The sequence below is a fragment of the Lemur catta genome, chromosome 2, assembly GCF_020740605.2.
Source record: "Lemur catta isolate mLemCat1 chromosome 2, mLemCat1.pri, whole genome shotgun sequence".
In the NCBI taxonomy this organism is placed as follows: domain Eukaryota; kingdom Metazoa; phylum Chordata; class Mammalia; order Primates; family Lemuridae; genus Lemur; species Lemur catta.
The window spans coordinates 138,677,100-138,702,335 of NC_059129.1; the positions used below are offsets into that span (position 1 = coordinate 138,677,100).

The 25,236-nt window shown below is 44.1% G+C and overlaps 1 protein-coding gene across 4 annotated transcripts in view; it reads left to right on the plus strand.

Annotated features, from left to right (window-relative positions):
• ARID1B (AT-rich interaction domain 1B) overlaps positions 1-17,457 on the plus strand; it is a 397,799-nt gene extending 380,342 nt beyond the window's left edge. For all 4 annotated transcript variants that reach the window (XM_045544625.1, XM_045544627.1, XM_045544626.1 and 1 more), the window contains 6 exons: positions 172-344; positions 5,502-5,652; positions 7,685-7,781; positions 9,236-10,019; positions 12,059-12,189; positions 14,335-17,457. In XM_045544625.1, coding sequence (XP_045400581.1) covers positions 172-344; positions 5,502-5,652; positions 7,685-7,781; positions 9,236-10,019; positions 12,059-12,189; positions 14,335-16,062 — 3,064 coding nt within the window. In that variant the 3' untranslated portion in view covers positions 16,063-17,457. The remainder of the gene's footprint in view (positions 1-171; positions 345-5,501; positions 5,653-7,684; positions 7,782-9,235; positions 10,020-12,058; positions 12,190-14,334) is intronic.
• Positions 17,458-25,236: the final 7,779 nt, after the last annotated feature.

The window sequence follows — 25,236 nt, forward strand, 5'->3', positions numbered from 1 at the left end:
TGGTGCTCCCTAGAGAGTTTTTAAATGTTGATTGCTACTAGTTTTATTCATGTAATTTAGTTTAGATGGTGTTTGCATTTACAGATTTTGAAATTGGTTTATCTTCTGAATACAGTGTTTGGAGGTAACTCCCGCTATTTTGTTGAGCTTTCATGTTTTGCATCTCCTCAGAAGCAGTACAATCAGTGTGCACGACCCATTCTCAGACGTCAGTGATTCGTCCTTCCCAAAACGGAACTCCATGACTCCAAATGCCCCATACCAGCAGGGCATGGGCATGCCGGATGTGATGGGCAGGATGCCCTATGAACCCAACAAGGACCCCTTTGGGGGCATGAGAAAAGGTATGTGCAGAGCGGCCTCTGCCCTGACCTGGTCCTGAGGGCATTTTTCTCTCTGCTGTTGCAGCACCAATTCATCTGTTCGCCTAGGTTTGAGCCCCAGCTGCTCAATCTACTACATTTGTGACCTTGGGAAAAGTATTTAGCATCTCTGTGCCTTACTTTCCTCAAGTAGAAATTCGGAAAAATAATAGGACCTGCTTCAAAGGGGATCGTGAGGATTAGTTGAGTTAATGCACAGAAAGCCCAGAGAAGAGTGGCTGGCACCTGTGGGAAGTCAGGTTGGCAATACTAGGGTCGGGTCGTGGCAGCATTGTTAAATTGGCATGAGCCAGCACAGTGCTAGGTGCCAGGTAGTATCTTGGTAAGTCACACACAGTCCCTGCCTTCACGGAGTATCTTGGTAAGTCACACACAGTCCCTGCCTTCACGGAATTAACAGACTCTTAGGAGCAAACAAAAAATAATTTAAACCACAAATCAGTAATTAAAGACTGAGGTTGGTGAAAGAAAGGAAAGTAAGAGGAAGCAAGGCTACAGATAACAGTGACACTGGGTGGGGACCGTGGAGGAAGGGACGCCGGTTATCTAGACTGCAGAGGGAGGAAGAGTGGAAGGGCCCAGGCAGGAGCCAGCTTGGCGTGTCCAAGGAGCTGGCAGGTGTCCCCAGCACAGTGACATGGGCTTGGGGACAGCTGAGGGCATCAAGGCCAGGGCTAGAGCCTTTCTCAGCCTTTGTGGCCACATCAATGAGTTTGGATTTGGGTTTTTTGTCTTGGTAAAAAATGTCATGCAGGGAAGTGGCGTGACTAGATTTTTGTTGGGTAAATAAACAAGGGGGTGTCTGTGGAGAACACCCTGGGGAGACTGCAGGGACAGTTCAGGGAGGTGGCAGGTGGGAGCCGTGCACCTGCAGTAGAGAGGGAGCACACGCCGCCTTTGGAGGGGCTGCGGGAGAAAAAACTAATGGCCTTGACTGTGGGGCTGCAGGTGTTGTTCCCTGCAGTGTGGACAATGGGGAGAGGACCAAGGCAGACAGGAGGAGCCAGACCACCCTGGGACATGGGATGAGGATGGGATGTGTGGCTGGAGCCGAGCAGAGGTTAGACCTGGGTGTGGCCTGGAGTGCCAAGCGTAGAAACGCTGTCCACAGCCATGGGATCGATGAGATCACTGAGAGAGTGCGGGATTTTCTGTTGCAAACACCAGGGTGACTTTCCCTTTATGCTTACTGACCCCAGGGTTGAGTCCACACTGACGTTGTGGCTGACTGAGCTCTGCCCATGGCTTGCAAGCTGCAAGTGGACACGTTATATTTTGCTTTTTGACCTTCTTCTGAATGTATCCAGGTCCTATGGAATTGAGGCATGTGAATATTGCTGGGAAAAAAAATAGAGAAAAAATGGTGAATAATATTTTTATAGAAGCACTTATTTTGGGATCCCTTAAATATTAATGATAGTACCTGTGTTGTGTTCAGATGTTGAGATACATGAATTTCTTTATATATCATCTGAGTAGAGAGAAGCATAAAGCCCAAAGCCTTGGTTTCCATAAGTATTATGGACCAATGAAAAATAACAATGGAGAATCGCAAAAATATGAATATTGGGCATATACCATTTAAGAATGATATTTGCAATATTTCATATCTATTTCATATGTAATATTTCAGATAACCATCATAAAGCAAGACAATCTATAACTTTTCCTTTCAAGAGTTCAGTGCTGCTTATTCCAAGTAAAGATTTTGCAGAACATGCAATAAATGCATAAGCTCAGAAATTCAAAAGCTTTGTGAATGTTGGGATAGTTATTTTTCTTAGTGCTATGAGATGTTAGATAGAACATTTTGTTAGTGCTTTTGGTGCCTGTATCCCATTTTTAGGTTCTGAAAACATGACAACATGGAAAAAAACAGTTTGTAGTATTTGGAATTTGACCTCAAAATTTTTTGTGAACCATTCCAATATCCTACCAATATGGTATATTGGATAGCTAGAGTTGTATTTGCCTTGTCTCTTTATCCCTATGATTTTTCTTATTGTAATAATAAACTTGGGGGAGAATGACTGTGGGGTTACCTTGCTAGGCACTAGGTAGGTGCTTCTCGACTTATAATGGGGTTCCATCCTGATAAACCATCATATCTTAAAAATATCATAAGTTGAACACACACTTTTGACTTGATATTTTTTGTTTATGATGGGTTTATCTGGACATAACCCCATCTTAAATCAAGGAGCATACTGAATGTTTATTGCTTTTGCACCATGGTAAAGTAGAGCCACCCCACTCTGGGGACTGTCTGTAATATGTTTTCACCACACATTACCCGGTGTGAATGATACCCAGTGGTTAGCACAGTCCCTAGGATATCTCAGTTCACCTGCTGCCTTATGATATTGGTATATTGAGTACCAGATTAAAGCAGATAAACAGAAAATCCATGGGAAGCAGATTTTCTTATGGGTTTATCCCTGTACTGTATAAAGTTCTCCATTCTTCAGTTTGCCTTGTCCTGTCAGTGAACTTGGTGGTGCTCTGGTTTTTTATGTAATGACTAGCATCAGTGGAAAATGTGCTCTGTCGCTGCTGCCGCCGCTGGGGTTGTCAGCCTGTAGGTGGTAGTGCAGGAAGTCCAAGAGCCTAATGTCAGACCCAGCAGCCCGTGCAGCCCCGCCTGCCTCCCCACCATCTGATTTCCTTACTTCACTGGTCGAGGCACTGACTGATTACAAATAAGTGAACATAATATTTATATATTGCTTAACTAAACAGTATATTTTGAATATTAATATCTGTGTACATAGCTCTACTTTTTTAAATTGAATAGTTATAGCTTAATGCTAGTAATGGATGGGTTGTTTCATAATATTTTGCTGTTACAAACAGTGCTGCGATGATTGTTGAATTGCAGCTATTTTTTCACACTTGTTAGAGTGTTTCTGTGAAATAGATTCCTAGAAGTAGAGTTGTTGAATCAAAGAATGTGAACTTTTTTTTTCTGCTTTACTGAGCATCTCAGTAATCCTTTATTAGGTAGCAGCAAACTACCCCAAAATGCAGTGGCTTTACTTAATTATCTCTCACAGTTCTGTGGCCGACTGGATAGGTCTTCACTGTGTGTTGTCCGCTAGGACACTGAGGTGGCTGCCGTCATCTGGAAGCCAGACGGGGAGCTCCGGTGGGGCCGTTGACTGGAGTCCCATATGGGGCCTTCCCATGTGTCCTTGGGTGCCTGAGACATGGCGACGGGCTCCAAGGAGGAGCAGTCCAAGGGGGCAAGCCCCAGTTGCCAGCTTCTCGGCGTTCGCTTGCATCCCATTGGCCAGTGCTGCTCACGTGACCAAGCCCAAAGTCACTGTGGGAGGGGGTTTCACAGGCTGCGAACACCAAGGGATGTGCTGCTTTGGGGGTTGCCAAAGTGTAGTCTCCCATAGCAGCTACTGGCAAAAGTTAATGTTCTCAGCAAGACTGCGTAAGACCGTGTGGTTCTCACCCCATACTAAGAATGATTATTATCAGCCATCCTAATGTTGGCCAATCAGATTGTGGGGAAAAGCCTCGTAATTGTTTTAACTTGGATTTCTTACATTATTACAACTCACACATCTTTCATATGTTGATTGACCATTTATTTTTCTTCCTCTGTGAATGTCCATTTTTGTGTTTTCCCATGTTTAATTTGGTTGCCTTTTGTCCTGTTAATTTTTTCAAAACTCCTTGTGTATTAGGGAATTAAACTATTTAACTTTATGCCACTTGATTTCTGTCTCTGTTCTCATGTACAAAGTAAGAAGTAATCTCAAAACCGGTTCTACCACAGGTTGATGTGAGATCAAAGAGATAAAATGGGAGAAAGCACTTTGTGAAGTAAAATCCATGACACTTGTATTTGGCTTCATTTTTTGACCCTCTCTCCCAGCCCAACAAAGTTTATCTAAAATTTTAATCAGCTTTTGCCTCACATAACATAAAAGGAACCATCATAGGATGAAGAAAAGTAGTAGTATTTTATATCAATTAAAATTTATATTAAAATCTTTAATTTGCCTTCAGGCTAGTTTCTGGACTTGACCTAATTTCCTTCGGGCTCTGAGCTGATGCTAATTTGCATATCTGACCTAATTGGCACTGTACCCTCTGTTAGAAATAGTTGTATCTCATCCCATCTCAAGCTATTCTTAAGTCCCTAATAAGTTTCTTTATCCTGGTTTTGGAGTGAGTCAGTGAGTAATAAATCTTTATGTTAAGATTTTCACTTTCTTTCCTATAAGAACTAACTTTGTATGCATATGTTATATCTTCCTTACAACTACTTCGTGAGATGGTATTGCTGACCTCATTTTATAGACAAAGAATTAAACTCAGCAGTTAGTAACTTACCCAAGTAAGAAATGGATGTGGGCCTATATTAGTTTTCCATATTGCTATGTAACAAGTGACCACAAACTCCTCAGCTTAAGACAACATAAACGCGTGATCTCACAGCGTCTGTGGGTCAGGAGTCCTGCTGGGTCCTCTGCTCAGGATCTCACAGACTGAAATCAAGGTGTTAGCCCGGCCTGTGGGTCCTCTGAGGGTCAGGATCCTCTTCCAAGTTCATTCAGGTGGTTGACAGAATTTACTTCCTGTGGTTGCAGGGCTGAGGTCCCATGTTCTGGTTGACTGTCCTCTCCTGCCTTTCCTGGCACGTGGTCCCCTCCACAGCATGGCAGTTGCTTCTTCAAGGCCAGCAGGGCTCCATCTCTGACCTCTGGACCCAAATTTATAGGGCTACCTGGATAATCTCCCTTTCAGTTAACCCACATTCAGCTGGTTAGCAACTTCAGTGACACTTGTGGAGTCCCTTTTGCCATGTAATGTAATGCAATCATGAGTGTGATGCCCAGCCCACTCACAGGTTCCACCCACACTCAAGGGGAGGGCTGCGTGGGAGGCAGACAGTGGGGGGGGGTCTTTGGGGCCGTCTTAGAATTCTACCCCCATAGGGCACATCTTGACCCCAGACCTTATGCTCTTTCATTAGTATTATGGTCTACCATATATATTAAGGATAAGATATAATACAAAGACAACAAAATTTCTAGAAGGGATGTATGGGCCCTAAGACTTTTGAAAGTCTTAATTTTATGCCTTTTATTTAAAATATTGCAGTGCCTGGAAGTAGCGAGCCGTTTATGACGCAAGGACAGATGCCCAACAGCAGTATGCAGGACATGTATAACCAGAGTCCCTCCGGAGCAATGTCCAACCTGGGCATGGGGCAGCGGCAGCAGTTTCCCTACGGAGCCAGTTACGATCGAAGGTGAGTATTTTTCAAGATGAAGAGAAGATGACTTACTAGAAACTGTGCTTTCCTCTCATATACATTCGGGGCCCTGGTGGCTGAGCCACCGACAAATACAGTGTCTGCTTTCCTGGCGGAGTTAATCAGGGGGCATTGGCTGCGGATCTCCAGGGGCATGTCGGGCAGGGCCCTACAGCACCACGAGGACCGGACCGTGTCCTCAGGCAGCCAGCTGTAGACTCCAGCTGTGGCTCGTCTGGGAGCTCTTAGCACCGGGGCCTCCTGCCCTCCTCCCGCCTTTCTTTCTTAGGGAAATGTCTGATGCGGTGGTGGCCGCATTAGAGCTTTCAGTGCTCTGGAAAGGTCTTCCAGGTGTTGCTTTTTCAGATGTTTCCATCTCTTCCCTGTGAACATTTTAAACAGAGAGCAAATACTTTGCTCCTTAATAAACATCTCTGAGAAAACCCACCGCACAGGCCTTACTGGAGCCTTCCTTAAAGTCATCTTGACATTAACACGGCAAGCCAGGCTGCAGGGCTGATACAGATTGATTTTTAACAGGCTAGAGGAAAGTCACTGAAATGTCCGAGAGGCCATCAGAAAACTGCTTCCCACCTGCGCCTCTGAGTTGGCACTTACTATCACAGCAACCCCTTCCTCTGTTGGTATGTTCTCTGCCTCCCTAATAAGAGAAACCATATAAGGTTTCTTTATGGCATTTTCTGCGAGCCCGGGCTTGAGAGTACACAGCCATCCATGCTCAAGGTGACACAGTGCTTTCTCATCGAGACCTAAGAATTTATTCTTCTAACTCTTACCCTGGCTATAATGTAGCGAATGTTTGTTTGTGATATCCACATTAATCAGTTAATCATTATATAACGTTTAGTGTGCTGGAGCAAGGATTTTAGTTAGGTTTGGTTTGTTTTTGAGGGTCCAGGAAAAGCTACTGATTTTTTTTTTTTTCTGATGAGATTAGAAAAAGTTATGTTGGCTCTTCCACACATACCACGTTAGAGAGAGAGGTCTGCCTCATTGTTGTATGTTCTGAAAAATATTTGTTATTTGCCTGAAATATTATTCTTGTCAAATTTTATTTCCTCCTAACTATAAGCTTCCTTCTGGATATCAGAGTAGTTAGCAAAAACTTTCCCCCATGTCTATTCTACATGTGATAGTCTAAAATTTTATTTTATTTTTCCTCGTTTTCATTCTCTGATCAGCTTAGGAATATATTCAGTCCAATTTTTCTCTTTCTCACAGGATTTAATGTAGTAACTTAAACCAATTTATTTTTCAAAATTCCAAATCTTTTACCTTTTAAAACATGCTATTTTTGGTGGTATTTATGATTTCTCAACATAATAGCAGTTGAAAAATAAGTGTATTATTCATTTCTATTTTAAGATTTAATAGAAGAACATTTAAATCATCCTTGTTATTCTTTTATGTAGCCTTTTAGAGCACTGGACTTTGAAATTTCGAGTACTTTTATATACGATGATTAGCTAAGTCGGTATCGTATGGGTTAATTTTGAAGTATACCTTTTAAAAATTAAACATTTTATGTTCATGATGAGAATGTGAGAACTGGAAACATTTTCCATATTCTGGTACTTCTAGAAATATTTCTTTTGAGTCTTAGATTCTTTTCATTGTTTCTTGCTTTCATTAGGGCCTCGCATCACAACATTACATGACACTTCCAAAGGTAAACTTCAGTGGGTAGGTGGGGCTTCCACCTCAAAGACAGAGGCCACAGGCTTTGACAAGTGCTTACAGGGTGCCTGCCCGTCCAACCGGTATTCCTCCGGCACCTGGTAACCACAGCCCAAACCAGGAGTCTGGCACTTCTCCCACGATGGGTGTTCCCGTCCCTTTTGCTGAAAGTTAAAGCGCAGCTGCCTCTCAGAGTGCCTGGGTCGAAGGGGTGTAGGGAGAGGGCGAGGCAGTGCCGTGCAGGGGTGTCGCGTTTCCAGAAATGGATTGTCTGTTTCTCTGTTCGCCTGAAGTTTTGTAAATTAAGTTTTCTCTGAATGCCTTGTTCTAGGCATGAACCTTATGGACAGCAGTATCCAGGCCAAGGTCCTCCCTCGGGACAGCCGCCATATGGAGGGCACCAGCCGGGCCTGTACCCACAGCAGCCGGTGAGTTGGCGAGTGGGCGTGGGGCTCTGTGTTCTCCCATTCTCTCCTGGAGGCTGAAACTCAAACTTGTATTGCTTCTGAAGGTTTTTAGGAAGTATAACAAAAATGTTTAGCATTTATTGAACATTCAGAATATAGTTAGTGCTAGGAAGTACTCTTGGAATGTTGAAGTCACTAAATTAAAAATAGCTCTTTGAATCCTGAAACAAATATAACATGTTACAAGAAGTTAAGTGTATCCATCCTTGTAAATAATAACAAGTCCGAGTTAGAGTTAAGTATATTTTAAACACGTGTTCATTGTGTATACTATTATATCAAAAGTCATTTTAGAACAGAAATTTGTCAATGTTTTAAAGAGACTGTATATAAAGCAACTTAAAATATTACATACTAATAGTGAAAGTTAATTGGTTATTTAAAAATGAGATATGACTGTATGTTTTGATAGATTTATCCTGGTTCTCCATTGCAGCTCAGAGAGACTGAGTTGTGCAAGATCTGCACCTTGCAGTTGTGAACACTATTGCAGAGAATTGCACCTCACAGCATGGCTCTCCAGACATATAGGACTTTGCTGTTTCAAAACAACTTTCAGGGCCGAGACCTCTTGCAAAATAGAGGGGGTTTTTGTTTTTAGAATTTTTAAACTACAAAGTAGCTTTTAACTATTTATTTAATTTTGCCAGACTGTATAGGTACACTGAATTGTATTATTAAATCAACTGATCTTGAACAATTTTCAACAGCTCTAATGAAAACCTCAGCATCTCACTGCCTCCCGTCAGGTTCCCCCACCCCCCCGCCCCGATTCAGTGCTGGCCCTCAGAGCGTCCCCAGGAGGACAGGTTAGTCGCCGGTACTGTGCTGGCCCTGTCAGAGCCGGGACCAGCAGGCTTCCATGGGCGAGTCTTGACCTGGACAAGCCAGAAGTCAGGGCAGGAGGCGCTGGGTGGATGTGAGGCAGCACAGTCCAGGCCTGGGAGCTGAGTCCTCTTGGGGGCTTTTCTGCAAAGTGAGGCCTAAGAAATCCGTGTAAACCAGGACCTTTCAGGCTGGCGCTGGAATCCTCAGTGCACTCCTGTGGGATTGATCCTTCTGCCTCCTGATGTGATCTTAGTGTAGCTCCAAGCCCCTGTCCAGTGTGTGACTGTGTGGTAGTCACAGCGCCATACTGCCCCAGTATCGCAGCCAGACGACCGGAGACTTGTTTTTTTCCCACGATGTTTCAAGCATAGGAAAACAAACCTAGGAAGCCCTCTTCTGAGTGTGCGACATGGTGTTGTATAATACTGAAATACAGTTCATAAATTGTTCTCAGTTGTTATAGGAGCTTCCCATATTCATTTTGAAGTGAACATTCTGCCAGGTAATAACTATTTTGTGCAATGTAAGTATGTGTGATTATACCTGTAAGAGCACATCAGTATGATTTGTCTTTATGTGAATTTCAGAATTACAAACGCCATATGGACGGCATGTATGGGCCTCCAGCCAAGCGCCATGAGGGAGACATGTACGGCATGCAGTACGGCAACCAGCAGCAGGAGATGTACAACCAGTACGGAAGCTCCTACTCGGGGCCCGACCGGAGGCCTGTCCAGGCACAGTACCCCTACCCCTACAGCAGAGAGCGGGCGCAGGCCCCGGGGCAGGTGCAGGCGCACGGGGTCCCGCCGCAGGTGATGGGTGGCCCGATGCAGTCGTCCTCTGGTGAAGGGCCTCAGCAGAACATGTGGGCGGCCCGCAATGACATGCCTTACCCCTACCAGAACAGGCAGGGCCCCGGCGGTCCTGCGCAGGCCCCTCCTTATCCAGGCATGAGCCGCACGGACGATCTGATGGTACCTGACCAGAGGATAAATCACGAGAGCCCGTGGCCTTCTCACGTCAGCCAGCGTCAGCCTTACATGTCATCGTCAGCCTCCATGCAGCCCATCACGCGCCCGCCGCAGCCGGCCTACCAAACGCCACCGTCACTGCCAAATCACATCTCCAGGGCGCCCAGCCCAGCATCCTTCCAGCGCTCCCTGGAGAACCGCATGTCTCCAAGCAAGTCTCCCTTCCTGCCCTCTATGAAGATGCAGAAGGTCATGCCCACAGTCCCCACATCCCAGGTCACTGGGCCACCCCCCCAGCCACCCCCCATCAGAAGGGAGATCACCTTTCCTCCCGGCTCAGTGGAAGCATCCCAGCCAGTCTTGAAACAAAGGCGAAAGATTACCTCAAAAGATATCGGTAAGAATTCCAAAGGTTTTGTCCCTGGAATGAATTCCAATTGCAGTGTAGAATTTTAATTTCAGTTTAGATGTAGGTCCTGATAAACTCAAAGGGATGAAGTTGTCACTAGAAATTATCAGGACTTATTTTTATATAGAAGCGATAGCTGGAAGCTGCTAATCTGAACTGAGAAATACTGCCAGAGGAGAACTTGGATTAGAATGCTAGTTTTCCATGACTTGTGTGTGAGATGAGGGAATCCTCAGTGATTACATACTATGTTTGGGGCTTAAAAATTCGACCCTAACCAGGCCACTTAATCTCTGCCATATGTGCCTAACAGACCCACTGTAAGGCTAATGAAATGCTAAAGGTGACCTGAGAAAATCTGAAAGCAAGCCACTCTGTCATTTGGTAACAACATACAGTGAATTTCCCTGGGAAAAAGTGGAAGCCTGGATGTGACATGTAGATTGGTAGATGACATGACATAGAATATGCTGTGCTCTGGTGTAGAGAACTGATGTCATCCACAGGCACTGGTAGACGTGGGCCAAGGAACTATGTCAGCTGAATGCTGATGTTGCTTGTTCACCCTCCATGGGGTGTTCTGAATACTAATCAGAGATCTGGATTATCTGGAAATACACACAGGTTCTCCACATTATTTTGGAAATACTTTTAACACAGCAAGGAAAATAATAAATCTTGGTTGTGTAAGAAAAAAATTTTCAAAAATCTCAAAATCTCTTGATTAAAATCATTTGCAGTGTTTAGAAAATTAAAGATATTAAATTAATGATATTAAAGATGTTTGTGGTCATTGGACATTAAGGACATATATAGAGATAACAAAAGCAAGGAGTTTTTTATATATGAGCAGTAGTGGGGGAGAAAGGTATAAGCAGATATTGAGCACCATTCTGTAGAGGAAAAAATATATATACGTAGATGCGTATATTTGTGTGTTATATCTAAAATTTAAAAAAAAATTCTTTGTGCATGTTATACAGTATTTGTCTTCACCCTAGGGAAATTTGTGTTCCTTATTTTAAGAAGAAAGTTTGACTTTTCTGTTATAAAAGTATATGTGCCTAGCTTGGAAAATTTGAAAAATAGAAAAAATTAAAGTAAAGGTAGAAAAGCCCTGCTGCCCTCCCCGACAGGAGACCATGACTGGCGCCTGGAGAGCTCCCTCCTGGCCGGTGGGGCCACAGCGGGAGCTGTCGGGGAGCAGGGTCTCTCTGCCACCTTGAGCTCACGCCGCACTCGGCTGCCAGGGTTCCAGGGGTGGCTTCCTTTGAAAATTCAGATACGGATGAGTCTATTCTCCCAGCCCCATCTTATGGCAAATCTCACAAACTTTTTATGTGGTCCTTTGTTTTCTTTAGTAGCAAGGACAGGGAAAACGACAAAAAAGACAGCCCTTCTAATTCCCATTCCTTGGCCCTGAGCACAGTCTTGAAAAATCTGAACCATCAAAGTGCTAATATTTGTCAACAGCGTGTTCTGAGGGCAGGAGCACAGAAATAGGAGAAAACAGCATGGGAAAATCAGGACTTTATATCTGATGATGTGCTATTTTGGAATTAAATTTTGCTTTTATATTCTGCATACCTGGCAGCCTTCCAGAGACACCACCTTGAGACACTTGTGATTGGAGAAGGCAAAAGAAGACAGATACCCCTTTTTTTGTCTGTTTGTTTGTTTGACTCAGTTATTAAAAAATCTGATACATCATTTCAGGCTCCTGGGTGACTAAAAGAAAGAAACCAGAGATGAGAAAGGACCATTCGTGCTCAACCACTCCCACGTCTACAAGCACTTTTGGCTCATATTTAACCAACAAAGCAAAAAGATCTTAACGAAAGTTTCTTAGTACAGCTTATCACCTCCATTTAAAATGTGCAAATAATCATGTTTAACTGTTCCCTTAGAGCATTTGTTTAAAATTAGTATTTAACTCAACACTCTCCGTTTTTCTTACTCTTTTGTTACTTTCTATTCTTTCATGCATAGTTAATATTAATTATATCCTTGTCCTTTCCCATTTTCAGTTACTCCTGAGGCGTGGCGTGTGATGATGTCCCTGAAATCAGGTCTTTTGGCTGAGAGTACGTGGGCTTTGGACACTATTAATATTCTTCTGTATGACGATAGCACTGTTGCTACTTTCAATCTCTCCCAGGTAAGCCAACACCAGTCCAACTAAGGACCAAGTTAGAATATTAGAAAATTAACCAGTGCATACTTACGCTTGAACTAATGCCCAAGTTACTAGGTACTGCCTAACATTGTTAGTCATTGCAATTGTTATAAACCAACCTTAATCAGTGTGTAGTTGTCTGGGATAATATTCAATTTAATCTGTAGTCCCTATACACACACACCCCTGTATTTCTCATAAGAACGCATTGACTGTGTGTGTCTGTGTGTATGGTATAGATAATAGTAAAGTTAAATTGTTGTTTAGAATGAATATTGGCAGGCCGATGGAAATTAATCAAAATGTTAACATAAAGTTATGACTGTAGTCAGTGTTGGAAATGCAATTGGTTGCAGTGGGATGTTACCCTGCTTTCCAGGAGGACTTGACATCTTTCTTTTAATTAAAAATCAATTTAAAGTTAAAAATGTTTTATATAAAATATATAGAAGTAGAGAGAACAGTTTTAATATACCCTTCGATCAGCTAAAATAGTTATGAACTCATGGCCACACTTGTTTCTCCGTCTGCTCTCTACCGTTCCTGACTCTCTCAGGATTATTTTGAAGCAGACATTGAAAAGCCTACCACTCCTTCTAATGAGCTTGAAACTCTCCTTTGTTCAGAGGTAGGCTTAAAGTAGCTTTCAGCATAATAGCTAGAAGAGAAAAGAACTGAAGTTTATGAAAAATGCCCAAGAATCAACTGGGCTATAGGCTTTTAAATAAATATTTAGAAATAAAAATGAGAAGAGATTATTTTCCTACAGCATATGAACAATTCTCTACTTTCAGTGGGAAAAGCTAAGACATCTAATTTCCTTGCTCTTATTGAAATAAGACAAGAATCTCCCACTTTTTCTTTTCTCTCATTTAAGTCTTCAATATAGTCCAGAAAAGTAATTTTTCAATTGACAGAAAATATATTCATAAGGTCATAAACATTGCATGAGGTCTGTTTTAGCAGAAAATAAGTATTAAAAAAATTTATACTGCATTTGCGAGAGTAATTAACTTTCATTCTTATATTAGGTAAACTTGTTGTTTACACATTTTCATAACCAGAATTGCTTTATTAACTTTCTCTTTTTCCCTGGGAAAGTAAACTTTAAGAGTGAAAATCCACTTGAAGCATAGAACTTTCCACACCCCAAAAGCATGGACTTTATAGCTGGGGCTTGGGCTTTGCCTCCTTAATATTTGCTCTAAGCCCACTTTTGTGTCCCCTGACAGTAGGAGATGAAAGTATAGCCAATTTGAATAATGTCCCCACGGGGGAATCCTTTTTATTATTTATTGCTCATAGGCCCTGAGTATGGTGAGTATATGTGTTGGGGGACAGGCCTGGCAGTGGCTAATCACAGAGTATATTGGCTATTTCTTGGTATAAACATTTGCTTAAAGGAAACCAAAGTCGTTCTCCTAGGTAGTGGTTCTTGCATAGTGGCTTTTGTCTTTCAGCTAGAGTTATGAGTAACTGAAATGTAAAATTGTATTTTGTGAAACATTCTAATTCATTTATCTGGGGCTGAATTGATTTGTTTTTAATTTTCAGCGTTCATGAGCTACTACATTGCTGAAATTATCTTCTCCAAAAGATATATAGGGAACATAAATTAGGGTAACCTAGGGCACCTGAGACAAAAATAACCATAAAATCCTAAGAATAATAACCATAAAAATCCTGGCAAGGAAGTCTCAGATAAATAATAGACGAAAACAGAGTCATTTTGGGCAAAAGAGTCTATAAAATCCACATTCCCGCTCTTCTAATAATGAGTGCATTGTATCTAAATCAGAAAGAACAAGGAAAAGAACAGCAAAGCACCCCCTCATTGGAAATAGTAGAAATATGAAAATGAAAAGTAAGTTTTCATGTTAGTTGTGTAAGAAAGTAAGCAGCAAATAAGAAACATGCTAGATGTTGGTTTAGTTAATAATGTAAAATTCAGGAAGTTAGTTCTGACTGATAAGTAGTTTATCTTTCATGGCCCAGCCAGAAAGGAATGAAAACATATGTGACAATAATTTTAAAAACGTGTTGCCAGCTCTCAGGGTGTTTACCTTCTCAGTCATATCTGATGTCGTGACCTTGCACCTGTTCTCTCTCTCTCCTCCTCTTCTCCAGCTGTCTGGATTTCTTGAACTCTTAGTCGAGTACTTTAGAAAATGCCTGATTGACATTTTTGGAATTCTCATGGAATACGAAGTGGGAGACCCCAGCCAAAAAGCACTTGACCACAACGCAGTGAGGAACGATGACAACCAGTCTCTGGCAGACGATTCTGGGAAAGAGGAAGAAGATGCTGAATGTATTGACGAGGAGGAGGAGGATGACGAGGAGGACGAGGAAGAAGACAGCGAGAAGGCAGAAGCCGAAGATAAGAGCAGTACTGCTCTGCCCGTGCCGGACGCCACTGCGGACCCACAGGAGAAGCCTAAGCAAGCCAGCAAGTTTGACAAGCTGCCAATAAAGATAGTCAAAAAGAACAACCTGTTTGTTGTTGACCGATCTGACAAGCTGGGCCGCGTGCAGGAGTTCAGCAGTGGACTTCTGCATTGGCAGCTTGGTGGGGGTGACACCACGGAGCACATCCAGACTCACTTTGAGAGCAAGATGGAGATTCCTCCTCGCAGGCGCCCACCTCCCCCTTTAAGCTCCACAAGCAGAAAGAAAGAGCAGGAAGGCAAAGGGGATTCTGAAGAGCAGCAGGAGAAAAGCATCATAGCGACCATTGATGACGTCCTGTCTGCTCGGCCAGGGGCGCTGCCCGAAGACGCAAACCCTGGGCCCCAAACCGAAAGCAGTAAGTTTCCCTTCGGTATACAACAAGCCAAAAGTCACCGGAACATCAAGCTGCTGGAGGACGAGCCCAGGAGCCGAGACGAGACTCCTCTGTGCACGATTGCGCACTGGCAGGACTCGCTGGCTAAACGCTGCATCTGTGTGTCCAATATCGTCCGTAGCTTGTCCTTTGTGCCTGGCAATGATGCCGAAATGTCCAAACATCCAGGCTTGGTGCTGATCCTGGGGAAGCTGATTCTTCTTCACCACGAGCATCCAGAGAGAAAACGAGCACCGCAGACCTATGAGAAAGAGGAGGACGGGGACAAGGGGGTGGCCTGCAGCAAGGACGAGTGGTGGTGGGACTGCCTCGAGGTCTTGAGGGATAACACGTTGGTCACGTTAGCCAACATTTCTGGGCAGCTAGACTTGTCTGCTTACACAGAAAGCATCTGCTTGCCAATTTTGGATGGCTTGCTGCACTGGATGGTGTGCCCATCTGCAGAGGCACAAGACCCCTTTCCAACTGTGGGACCCAACTCGGTCCTGTCGCCTCAGAGACTTGTGCTGGAGACCCTCTGTAAACTCAGTATCCAGGACAACAATGTGGACCTGATCTTGGCCACTCCTCCATTTAGTCGTCAGGAGAAATTCTATGCTACGTTAGTTAGGTACGTTGGGGATCGCAAAAACCCAGTCTGTCGAGAAATGTCCATGGCGCTTTTATCGAACCTTGCCCAAGGGGATGCGCTAGCAGCAAGGGCAATTGCTGTGCAGAAAGGAAGCATTGGAAACTTGATAAGCTTCCTGGAGGATGGGGTCACGATGGCCCAGTACCAGCAGAGCCAGCATAACCTCATGCACATGCAGCCCCCGCCTCTGGAACCACCTAGTGTAGACATGATGTGCAGGGCGGCCAAGGCTTTGCTGGCCATGGCCAGAGTGGACGAAAACCGCTCTGAATTCCTTTTGCACGAGGGCCGGTTGCTGGATATCTCGATATCAGCTGTCCTGAACTCTCTGGTTGCATCTGTCATCTGTGACGTACTGTTTCAGATTGGGCAGTTATGACATAAGTGACAAGGCAAGCATGTGTGAGTGAAGATAGAGGGTCACATATAACTGGCTGTTTTCTGTTCTTGTTTATCCAGCGTAGGAAGAAGGAAAAGAAAATCTTTGCTCCTCTGCCCCATTCACTATTTACCAATTGGGAATTAAAGAAATAATTAATTTGAACAGTTATGAAATTAATATTTGCTGTCTGTGTGTATAAGTACATCCTTTGGGGTTTTTTTATTTCTTTTTTTTTTTAACCAAAGTTGCTGTCTAGTGCATTCAAAGGTCACTTTTTGTTTTTCACAGATTTTCTTTTTAATGTTCTTTTCCATGTTGATTGCATTTTTTGGGGAAGCGAATTGACTTTAAAGAAAAAAGTTGCAACTAAAGATGCTAAGATGGGAAAATCTCACCACACTGAGGCAAAAGGGTGAAAAATTATCAATTTCCTATGCGTTTGATTCTTCAGAGAATGAAAAAAAAAAAAACTGTATCCCATCACCCAAAGCTCTGTGCAATAGAAATTTCTAGAAATATAAGTAGGGGCTCAAGGAGGTGTGTCAGTCAGTAGTCAAAACTATGAAATGATACTGGTTTCTCCACAGGAAAATGGTTACATTAGGCTAGGAGCAAAAACAATGTTTTTTTAAGTTAAGATTGAAAATACATACCTGACAATGATCAACGGAAATAAATTGCTTCCTCACCACTACCGTCATGTCTGCTGTCCGGCGTTTGACCTTCCACATGACAGTTCTTCACAATTCCTTTAATCATTTTTTAAATATTTTTTTTACTGCCTATGGGCTGTGATGTATATAGAAGTTGTACATTAAACATACCCTCATTTTTTTCTTTTCTTTTTTTTTTTAGTACAAAGTTTTTAGTTTCTTTTTCATGATGTGGTAACTACGAAGTGATGGTAGATTTAAATAATTTTTTATTTTTATTTTATATATTTTTTCATTAGGGCCATATCTCCAAAAAAAAAAGAAAGAAAAAATACAAAAAACAAAAACAAACAAAAAAACAAAAAAAAAGAGGGTAATGTACAAGTTTCTGTATGTATAAAGTCATGCTCTATTTCGGGAGAGCAGCTGATCACAGTTTGCTTCATGAATCAAGGTGTGGAAATGGTTGCATATGGATTGATTTAGAAAATGGTTCCCAGTACAGACAAAAAAGAGAAAATGAAAAAAATACAACAAAAAGGAAGAAACACAACTTCAAAGATTTTTCAGTGACGAGAATCCACATTTGTATTTCAAGATAATGTAGTTTAAAAAAAAAAAAAAGAAAAAAACGATGTAAATTCCTCCTTTTCCTCTGGCTTAATGAATATCATTTATTCAGTATAAAATCTTTATATGTTCCACATGTTAAGAATAAATGTACATTAAATCTTGTTAAGCACTGTGATGGGTGTTCTTGAATACTGTTCTAGTTTCCTTCAAGTGGTTTTATAGTAACCAAGTTATTTACAAGAAATAGGTGAATACAGCTGTGTACTCACATTATAATACCCTGCGTTTGGAAGAGACCATTAGGGGTTGCCTACTTTAGAGTGGGGAGCAACAGTTTGATTTTCTCAAATTATTTAGCTAATTAGTCTTTTTTGAAGCAATTAACTCTAATAACATTGAGGTATGATAATTTTCACTATATATGGGATATGGCTGCCAACCCACTTGAGGTGAGATCTCAAAAGCTTACTGGCCTGAAAATGTAACATTCTGCCTTTTACTAACTCCATCTTAATTTTAATCAAAGTTCAATCTATTCCATGTTTCTTCTGTGTGCCTCAAAGTTTTGCATTTAGTTTACTCCACCATGTATAATATTTATATTGTGCAATGTTAAAGAGAATGTTATATTGTATGTGGTGTACATAGTGCAAAGTGATTATTTCTATTTCAGGGCATATTATTATTCTCATATTCCTTCCTACCTGGTGCACAGTAGCTTTTTAATACTAGTTACTTCTAATTTAAACTTTTTCTTCCTGGGTCATTGACTGTTATTGTGTAACAATCAATTCTTTGAAACTGCTGCACAATTACGCTGTTAGTGGACCCCCCCTGATTCTAACTCTACCTCTTCTCACCCCTCTTCAGACACAGCACACTTGGAATCCCCAGCCCTCCGCCATCCCCATTGTCCTGGTCTCATCCCTCCCAGTAACACATGGACGAGTTAGACAAGAACATGTAGTTACAATGAGTGTGAGACGTGACTCTCTGGTGTCACAAGGAAAGAAGTAATTTTTTCTGCAAGCAGCCTCTCATCTATCAACTCCCACACTACTTAGTAAAACAGTCTCCTTACAAAACAATGCAGCCAAATACATGTTGAATTAAAAAACCATTTATAATTCTACTTTAAATACATCTGCTTGCTAAGAACAGATTTTAGTGCTCCAAGCTTAAAATATGAAAATTTGTAAGAGGGAATTCAATATTATTCTAATTTCTCTCTTACAGAATATGAATAAAAGGTGTATACAATATCTAATTCTTTTGTCAATCAGAAGAGTAAAATCTTTACAAAAGATTGTTGTTATCATGGTTTGAGTTGTAACTGATACCCAAAATCTGACCATTGAGCAACAAGTTTTTATATACAGATATGCAACTCAGTCTCTAGAATAATCCAGGAAGACTATAGCATCCTTTCTACATTCTCACCCCAGAATCAAGACTTACAGAAGCCCATGAAGAATTTACAGCCTGCTTGAGATCATCTTGCCTATAAACTGAGTTATCGCTTTGTCCTAAAAATTAGTTGGTTTTTTTTCTATGAGGCTTTTCAGAAATTTACAGGATGCCCATACTTTAAATGTGTACCAAAAAAGATAAAAATAAAGGTGCAAAGAAAGTTTAGTATTTTGGAATGGTGCTATAAAGTTGAATCTGTTGGTATTTGAGTGAATTTTTTAATGTCACATAAGAGATATTGGGTGGCACCTGCTCAGCAGTAGCTATTCAGAATGTTTTGTTTGAGGTTGAGAATGATACAGAATCAGTTTTTCCTGATGAAGGCGCCTGTTCAAAGACTAGTTAAGCTGTTTTTTTAAAGTTATAACAGAATGATTTTTTTAAGGGGATGTGGGCAGTCTTATACAATGTAAGCTATTAGCTACCTCTTTTACGAAAAGAAGATAGATAGCCTCTGCCCTGAAATCCATCCATTTAAAAACTGTTGGAAATCTTTCATTTCCTATCAAACCACATGTACCAGTTCCTACATCTGTTCACCTACAAGGAAGCAAAGTATTACAAATGAACCCAAAATGGACAGTCCAAATGACCCACGTTCTTGCTGAGTTCAGGTTCTCTTCGTTACCTGGACAGCCGCAGCCCAGCTGCCTAAGATCCTGCTCACCACCACCCCTGGCACCCCGAGTACCACCCTAGAGAACCTGAAAGTAAACTTTAACTTCATGGTCAGGCAAGGTTTTTAAGTGATATATACTTTTGGTAGCAGTATATAATCTGCTAAGATGCCACATTATTCATGAATTCAACAGAGATGTATTGAGCACGTACTACACACGTGCCAAGCTGGTCTAGACTCAGGAGTCATCAATGAACAACAACCCTGTTTCAATTACGTTCCAGTCTTTCATGTCACATAATTATAGAAATAAACTGGTCTTCCAAATAGTGTTTATGCATTGAAAACACTCCGAATGTCCAGTGTTTACGCATCTGAAACACTCATTTTTGACATAGACAATAGAGTAAGGCTCTAGCTGTTGGGAATCGGGGTGGTGAGAAGAGCTCCGAACTAAAATCAAGAAGACTTAATTAGTGTCACCTGTGGCATGGCCCATAGACCTGTGTGTTCCACAGACATCTCAGGTCCCTCCCAGGTCTGAAATGGTCCTCAAGAATATCTAGTTCCTGTCCTGCCTGGGATCCCGGGTGGGTGCTTCTGAGTCCTGAGTGGATGGACAAAAGCCCTCCGCTACATGCTCAGCCCTCAGAAACGCAAGCACTGACTGAACCTGGCAAAGACCTGATTCTGGGCCTCCCGCTCTAAAGTCTGAGCTGTTGGGTGCGCCTGTGGCGTCCACAGCTTCCGCCCACAGATTCCCCATCCTGGGTTTTAGGATGGTCTGATTCATGCAATCATCCAAAATGTCACATTAATCCACTTCGGAACCCTGAGGGAAAGTGTGCAGGGGGTGGGGGTGGGAGATGATCATCAAATGTGTCCCCAAAATAGAAGACTCATCTTCTTCCCAAATCTGATTTCAGGGACTGAAGTTTTACTCCAGCTTTTTCCAAAATATATTCTACGAAATTGGGCAATCTGTAATCCATATTACCATAGTAAAGGTAGAAATCCTGCAGAAAACATGCCTGCTTATCCCAAGCATTTCCTGACCAAATTAACCTCGGAACATTTTTTTTAAAAATAATTTCTCTAAGCATGATGCAGAGTGTTGGAAAACACCTGCATCCAACAGAGAGCATGGCTGACTTTCCTCCTACACTGCCATGTTCCTGCGTTCTTGTTCCTTAAACTGAAATTAAGACATCCTCATTGAAGAAGACACCACGGACTCTCCGCTTGCTATCTCTTTGACCTTGAGCAAGGTAGTTAATTTCTCTGAACCTCAGTTTCCTCACCCATAATATGGGCATAAGACTCATCTCATAGGATTGGCGAGGATTAAGTTAGATGATATATATAAAGGCCTTATAACACACATGACCATGTGTATTAATCCCAGACATACATACGTGCACACTTTCCTTTGGCCAGTGCCCTAAAGTGTGCGTCACACAATCTAAAAATAAGGCCTAAGAGAGTATCTTCCCATCTTCATAAGCAGTCACACACTGTGTGACTTGATTGGTTTTGGTTTTCTTGAAGCCTCAAGGGCTTAGTCTGTCAGCTGCCTGTGTTTGGTGCCAAGAGGGATTCGGCATCATTTCTCCACCCAGTGTCAGTCTGGGATGTTCCGCACCCGTGATGGAAGACTCCACCCCACTTCTTTGCAGACCTGGGGGAAGTGGATCTCTGGACCCACCCTGACCTTCTAAAAGAAAGTAGTTTGTAACACCTTTCAAGGGCCAGACATGGGAGGCAGCAGATCACAGGGTTTTATTTGACACTTATCATCTGACACAGCAGACAGAGCTTCCCTAAGGAAAAGGAGCCACGCTCTTCCCACTCAGCTGGAGATGGGCGGTGGTTCTGTGTGCTGTGGAAGTGGAATTCAGGATGCTCTTTGTTTCCGTGGAGGATTAAAATCAGGTAAATAAATGAAGCTGGAGCTTTGATCTTATACATAAATTTGATATTTAGCTAGCCCAGGACCTACAAAATAAATTTTCCCAAAGAATTAAGGTAACCTAGACTTGGATGTAGCTCCCTGAAGACAGCCTTCACCAAACACAGCTCCTCCAGGCAAGAACCACGGCATTTGTAACATTGCCTCCTGGTTAGTGGTGGTTACTTCCCATTTGGATATGTTTTTGCACTTGAAGGAATTGCATGGGTATTAGTGGCTTCGCGAAGCCTCAGTATAGAATGTCACTACACCCAGCCTCCAAAAACAGAAGCATAGGCTGACGTGTGTTGGAACAGTGACATGTCAAGCTGGAACGAAGCCGAGACAAAGAATGTGTATGTACCTGAGAAATTTTTTCAGCTTTACACAAAATCCAGAGGAGACCAGGGACTTTTAAAACAGAAGCTGCGATGTACATTGGCCACAGATCAGAGGGAGGGAGGACTCTTTTGTTAGTATTTCATGAATATGCTCACTTTATTATATCTGTGCCTCTACTAAAATGACATTGTTTAAAGTTAAACCCAAATCAGGAAAGCTAGGCAACACTGCCTTTGCACAGCAGGCTCTTCCAAGGGTCTCACCTTGCTATCGTCAGAATTCTCCAGGGCTTCCTCCATGTTTCACGCTGAGAAATAAATATAATTATCATCCCCTCCCTGGTGTAAGCAGCTCGTGTTAAGGTCTCTTACTTGCAAGACTTCCTTGGGCCTCCCCTTTCATTCTCAAGCCCAAGGTCTGCGTGAAGTCCTGTGAGCAGCTCGAGTTTCAGTCCCTAATGCTGCAGCCCCCAGGCCGCAGCCCGGTACTGGTCTGTGTCGTTAGGAAATGGGCAGAGCATGACCTCCTGAGCTCTGCGCCCCACCCTCACCCCCCGCCGTCCCCTCCCCACCCCAATCGTGGAAAAATTGTCTTCCATGAAACTTAGGAACCGGGCTGCACGGCAGGAGGTGAGCAGCGGGCCAGCGACTGAAGCTTCATCTGTATTTCAGCCACTCCCCATCGCTGGCATCACCGCCTGAGCTCCGCGCCTCTCCCCACCACCATGGAAAAATTGTCTTCCATGAAACCGGTCCCTGGGGGCCACTGAGGTTCCCAAGGCATGTCAGACGAATTTGCTGCCCACCAGAATCTTCCAATACACCACAGAAGTTGTATTGGAATTTAAATTTCTTCAAAAGTACTTTGGGCCCATAGGCTTTCATAAATGATAACTTTATGAAAAATTTGAATTCTGCCATCAGTGTTAACCTTCTGGCTAACTTTTAAAATTGAGATTCATAGTCATGCAGGAAGTGGGCCCATCCAGCAGGACCTGGCATGACATTCAGCCCTGTGTTGACTTCGGTGCTCTTGGGAGCTTCACTGACTCGGGGCTGTTAGAGTATTGTACCTAGTATTGTACCCGGCAAAGGGCCTCTTTGGTGCCCGTGTTAGACACCACTTAGGGTTCTAATTTAATAATATTTTCTTTTCTTTCATGTTTCACTTTTCATTCACCCACTGAGACTTAGAAGACACCTGAGGAATGCCGAGTGACAAAGGACATTTGGGGAGGACACCAGTTGCTTATGTCTGGCTCAGGGCTATAAAAGTGCTGGTCTCGTGGAGAGCTTATTTGTTCCTGTGGGGGGGAAATGATGGGGTGTATTTTAACACGGTTCAGATGAATACATTTAGCATGATAAAAAAGATTTACCCATAAGTGCAATGCTTGTTTTGTTGGTTCAGTGTTTTCACCAAATGGTGTGAACATATGGCCAGCGCTTCTCTTGGCCATAAGATCTGAAGGGAGAAGACTCCTGGTGGCGAAGAGCCACGGTGATTTGTCACAATGAGTTTCAATTCCAAAGGGGAGCTCAGAGTGAAGGCCTCTCGCAGCCAACTTTTCATGTGCAATCCCCTCTCCCCGCATTTAACATTTGATGTCTGCCGTGTGGGTAGTAGGAGATTGGAATGCATCTGGAAAAAAATTGGGTTTTGTTAATTAGTGGAAGTTCATCTTGCTCGGCCCTGTTTTCAAAAATTAAATTTGATATATTAGTTTGGGGGCTGAGAGTACTGAGCAATCAAATCTCGATAGGAACTGGCATCTCTTCCCACCTCCCCAGAATCTGTCTTTAACAGCCCTTGTTAAGTGGTGAGAGCCCTAAGTGCTGTAAATGGCTTTCAGTGTGTTGCACTTACACCCTTGAAGAACACTCTCCTGGCAGCCTTGCCTGGCTTCCTTCATGCAGCTAGAGGGGAGAAGTCTATTGTTTTCCATTTCCAGGACGGAGGGGGAGCTCCTACCTACCCCCACCCCCTCCAAGGCATGGGAGGTGGGGGAGCATGACCCCCGGGTTGCCAAGGGGTACAAGACCCGACTGTGTCTTCCAGGAGGGCAGGTGTCTTGTCAGGGGACCGTGATTCAGGGCCTACTGGCCTCACCACCTCTGTCGTCCCCTTCAGCATAGCACAGTGGTCTGGCACGTACCAGACATTTAATACACCATCGTGCTTTTCCATTCCGACGATGCCCAGCACCCTCCGCTGCCTGACGGTCCGCACACACGTCAGGGGCAGGACGAGGTGGCGCAGAGCCGCGCAGGTGCCCGGGGGGGACACGGGAGAGGAGGGGCCCCCTGGGAAGCCTGCGTGGGGGCGGGGCTAAGGGAGGGCGGGGCTTCTTTCCCCGCCGAGGGCTCACCGCAGAGGAGAGGGACGGAAGATCCCGGGCATCCTGGAATCTCAGAGAACCGAGAGCTCAGTGGCAGGTTTGGGGGCTCGGAGGGAGGCGCGGGCGAGCAGGCCAGAAGGCGGCCCTGGCGCGCTGCGTGAAGACGAGACACGGGAACAGCAGGGTCACCCCCCAGCGGGAGGACGTGGGGTGTGCGGAGCGGGACGGGGCCCCCGGGCCTCCGGGAGTCGGGGCGGGCGGAGTGCGGTGCCCATGAGCACGAAAGGGAGACTGAGGTCCAGGCGCGGGTGGCTCAGAGTGGCCTTGCCGTCCCGACAGCGCAAATCCCAGAAGGCCGGGCCTGGGGCCCCGGGCCCAGCGCACCCAGGACCCCGGGGGTGTGGGGGAGGGGGCAAAGGGCAAGGAAAGCCGCTGGGCCTCGGCTGGGAAGGGGACGGCGCCCAGGGTCCGGAGGGCCGCGGGGGAGGCAGAAGCTCACGAGGGAGACGCTGCGGGAGGGCGGAAGCCACGGCCACAGCCTCGGGAGTCACCACTGTTTCCAGCCCAGGGACACCTGCATGGGACTTCGAACACCAGAACGGTGACATCATAAATCCGCGTGGCTTTAACCCGCAAGTGTGCAGGGGGATTTGCTGCAAGAGCGACTGGTGGCCAGTTCTCCACTGGGAGGGGCTCCTAAGGCCGGAATCCCTAGGTGAGCAGAGAATGGGGTAACATCGCACCCCCTTTTGATTGCCTGCCTGGAGTCACTTCTCCCAGCCACCCTTGTCTCAAGACCAGCTTTTTAAGCTATCGGAACATTCCCAGCACGTCGGTTCGTAATGCCCCTTCCCTGCATGCACAGCACAGCCGCACCCGGGATGAGGGGCTCGGGAATGGCCTGCGGACGATTCACACACAGGCCAAGGCAGGGGGTACGGTGGCCTTGTGTCCCCTCCGACATCTGTCCCCTGAGAGCCTGTCTGCACCAGCCCAGAAAGAACACCACCCTGTCCCCCACCACGGCCGTTTGCTCAGGGCCTAGCATTCTGGGGCTTGTCTCATGACAACCTTCAATTCACAGGAAGACAGACAAAATGAGCGTTTCCTTTTCTGAAGCTGCTCCCCAATACCCAAAGATGGGCCGATGTGTGTTCCCACGAAACAAGAGCCCGCTCCGCCCTGGCCTAGCCCCACTCCCTGCAGCCCGGTCTGCCCAGCACCCTCA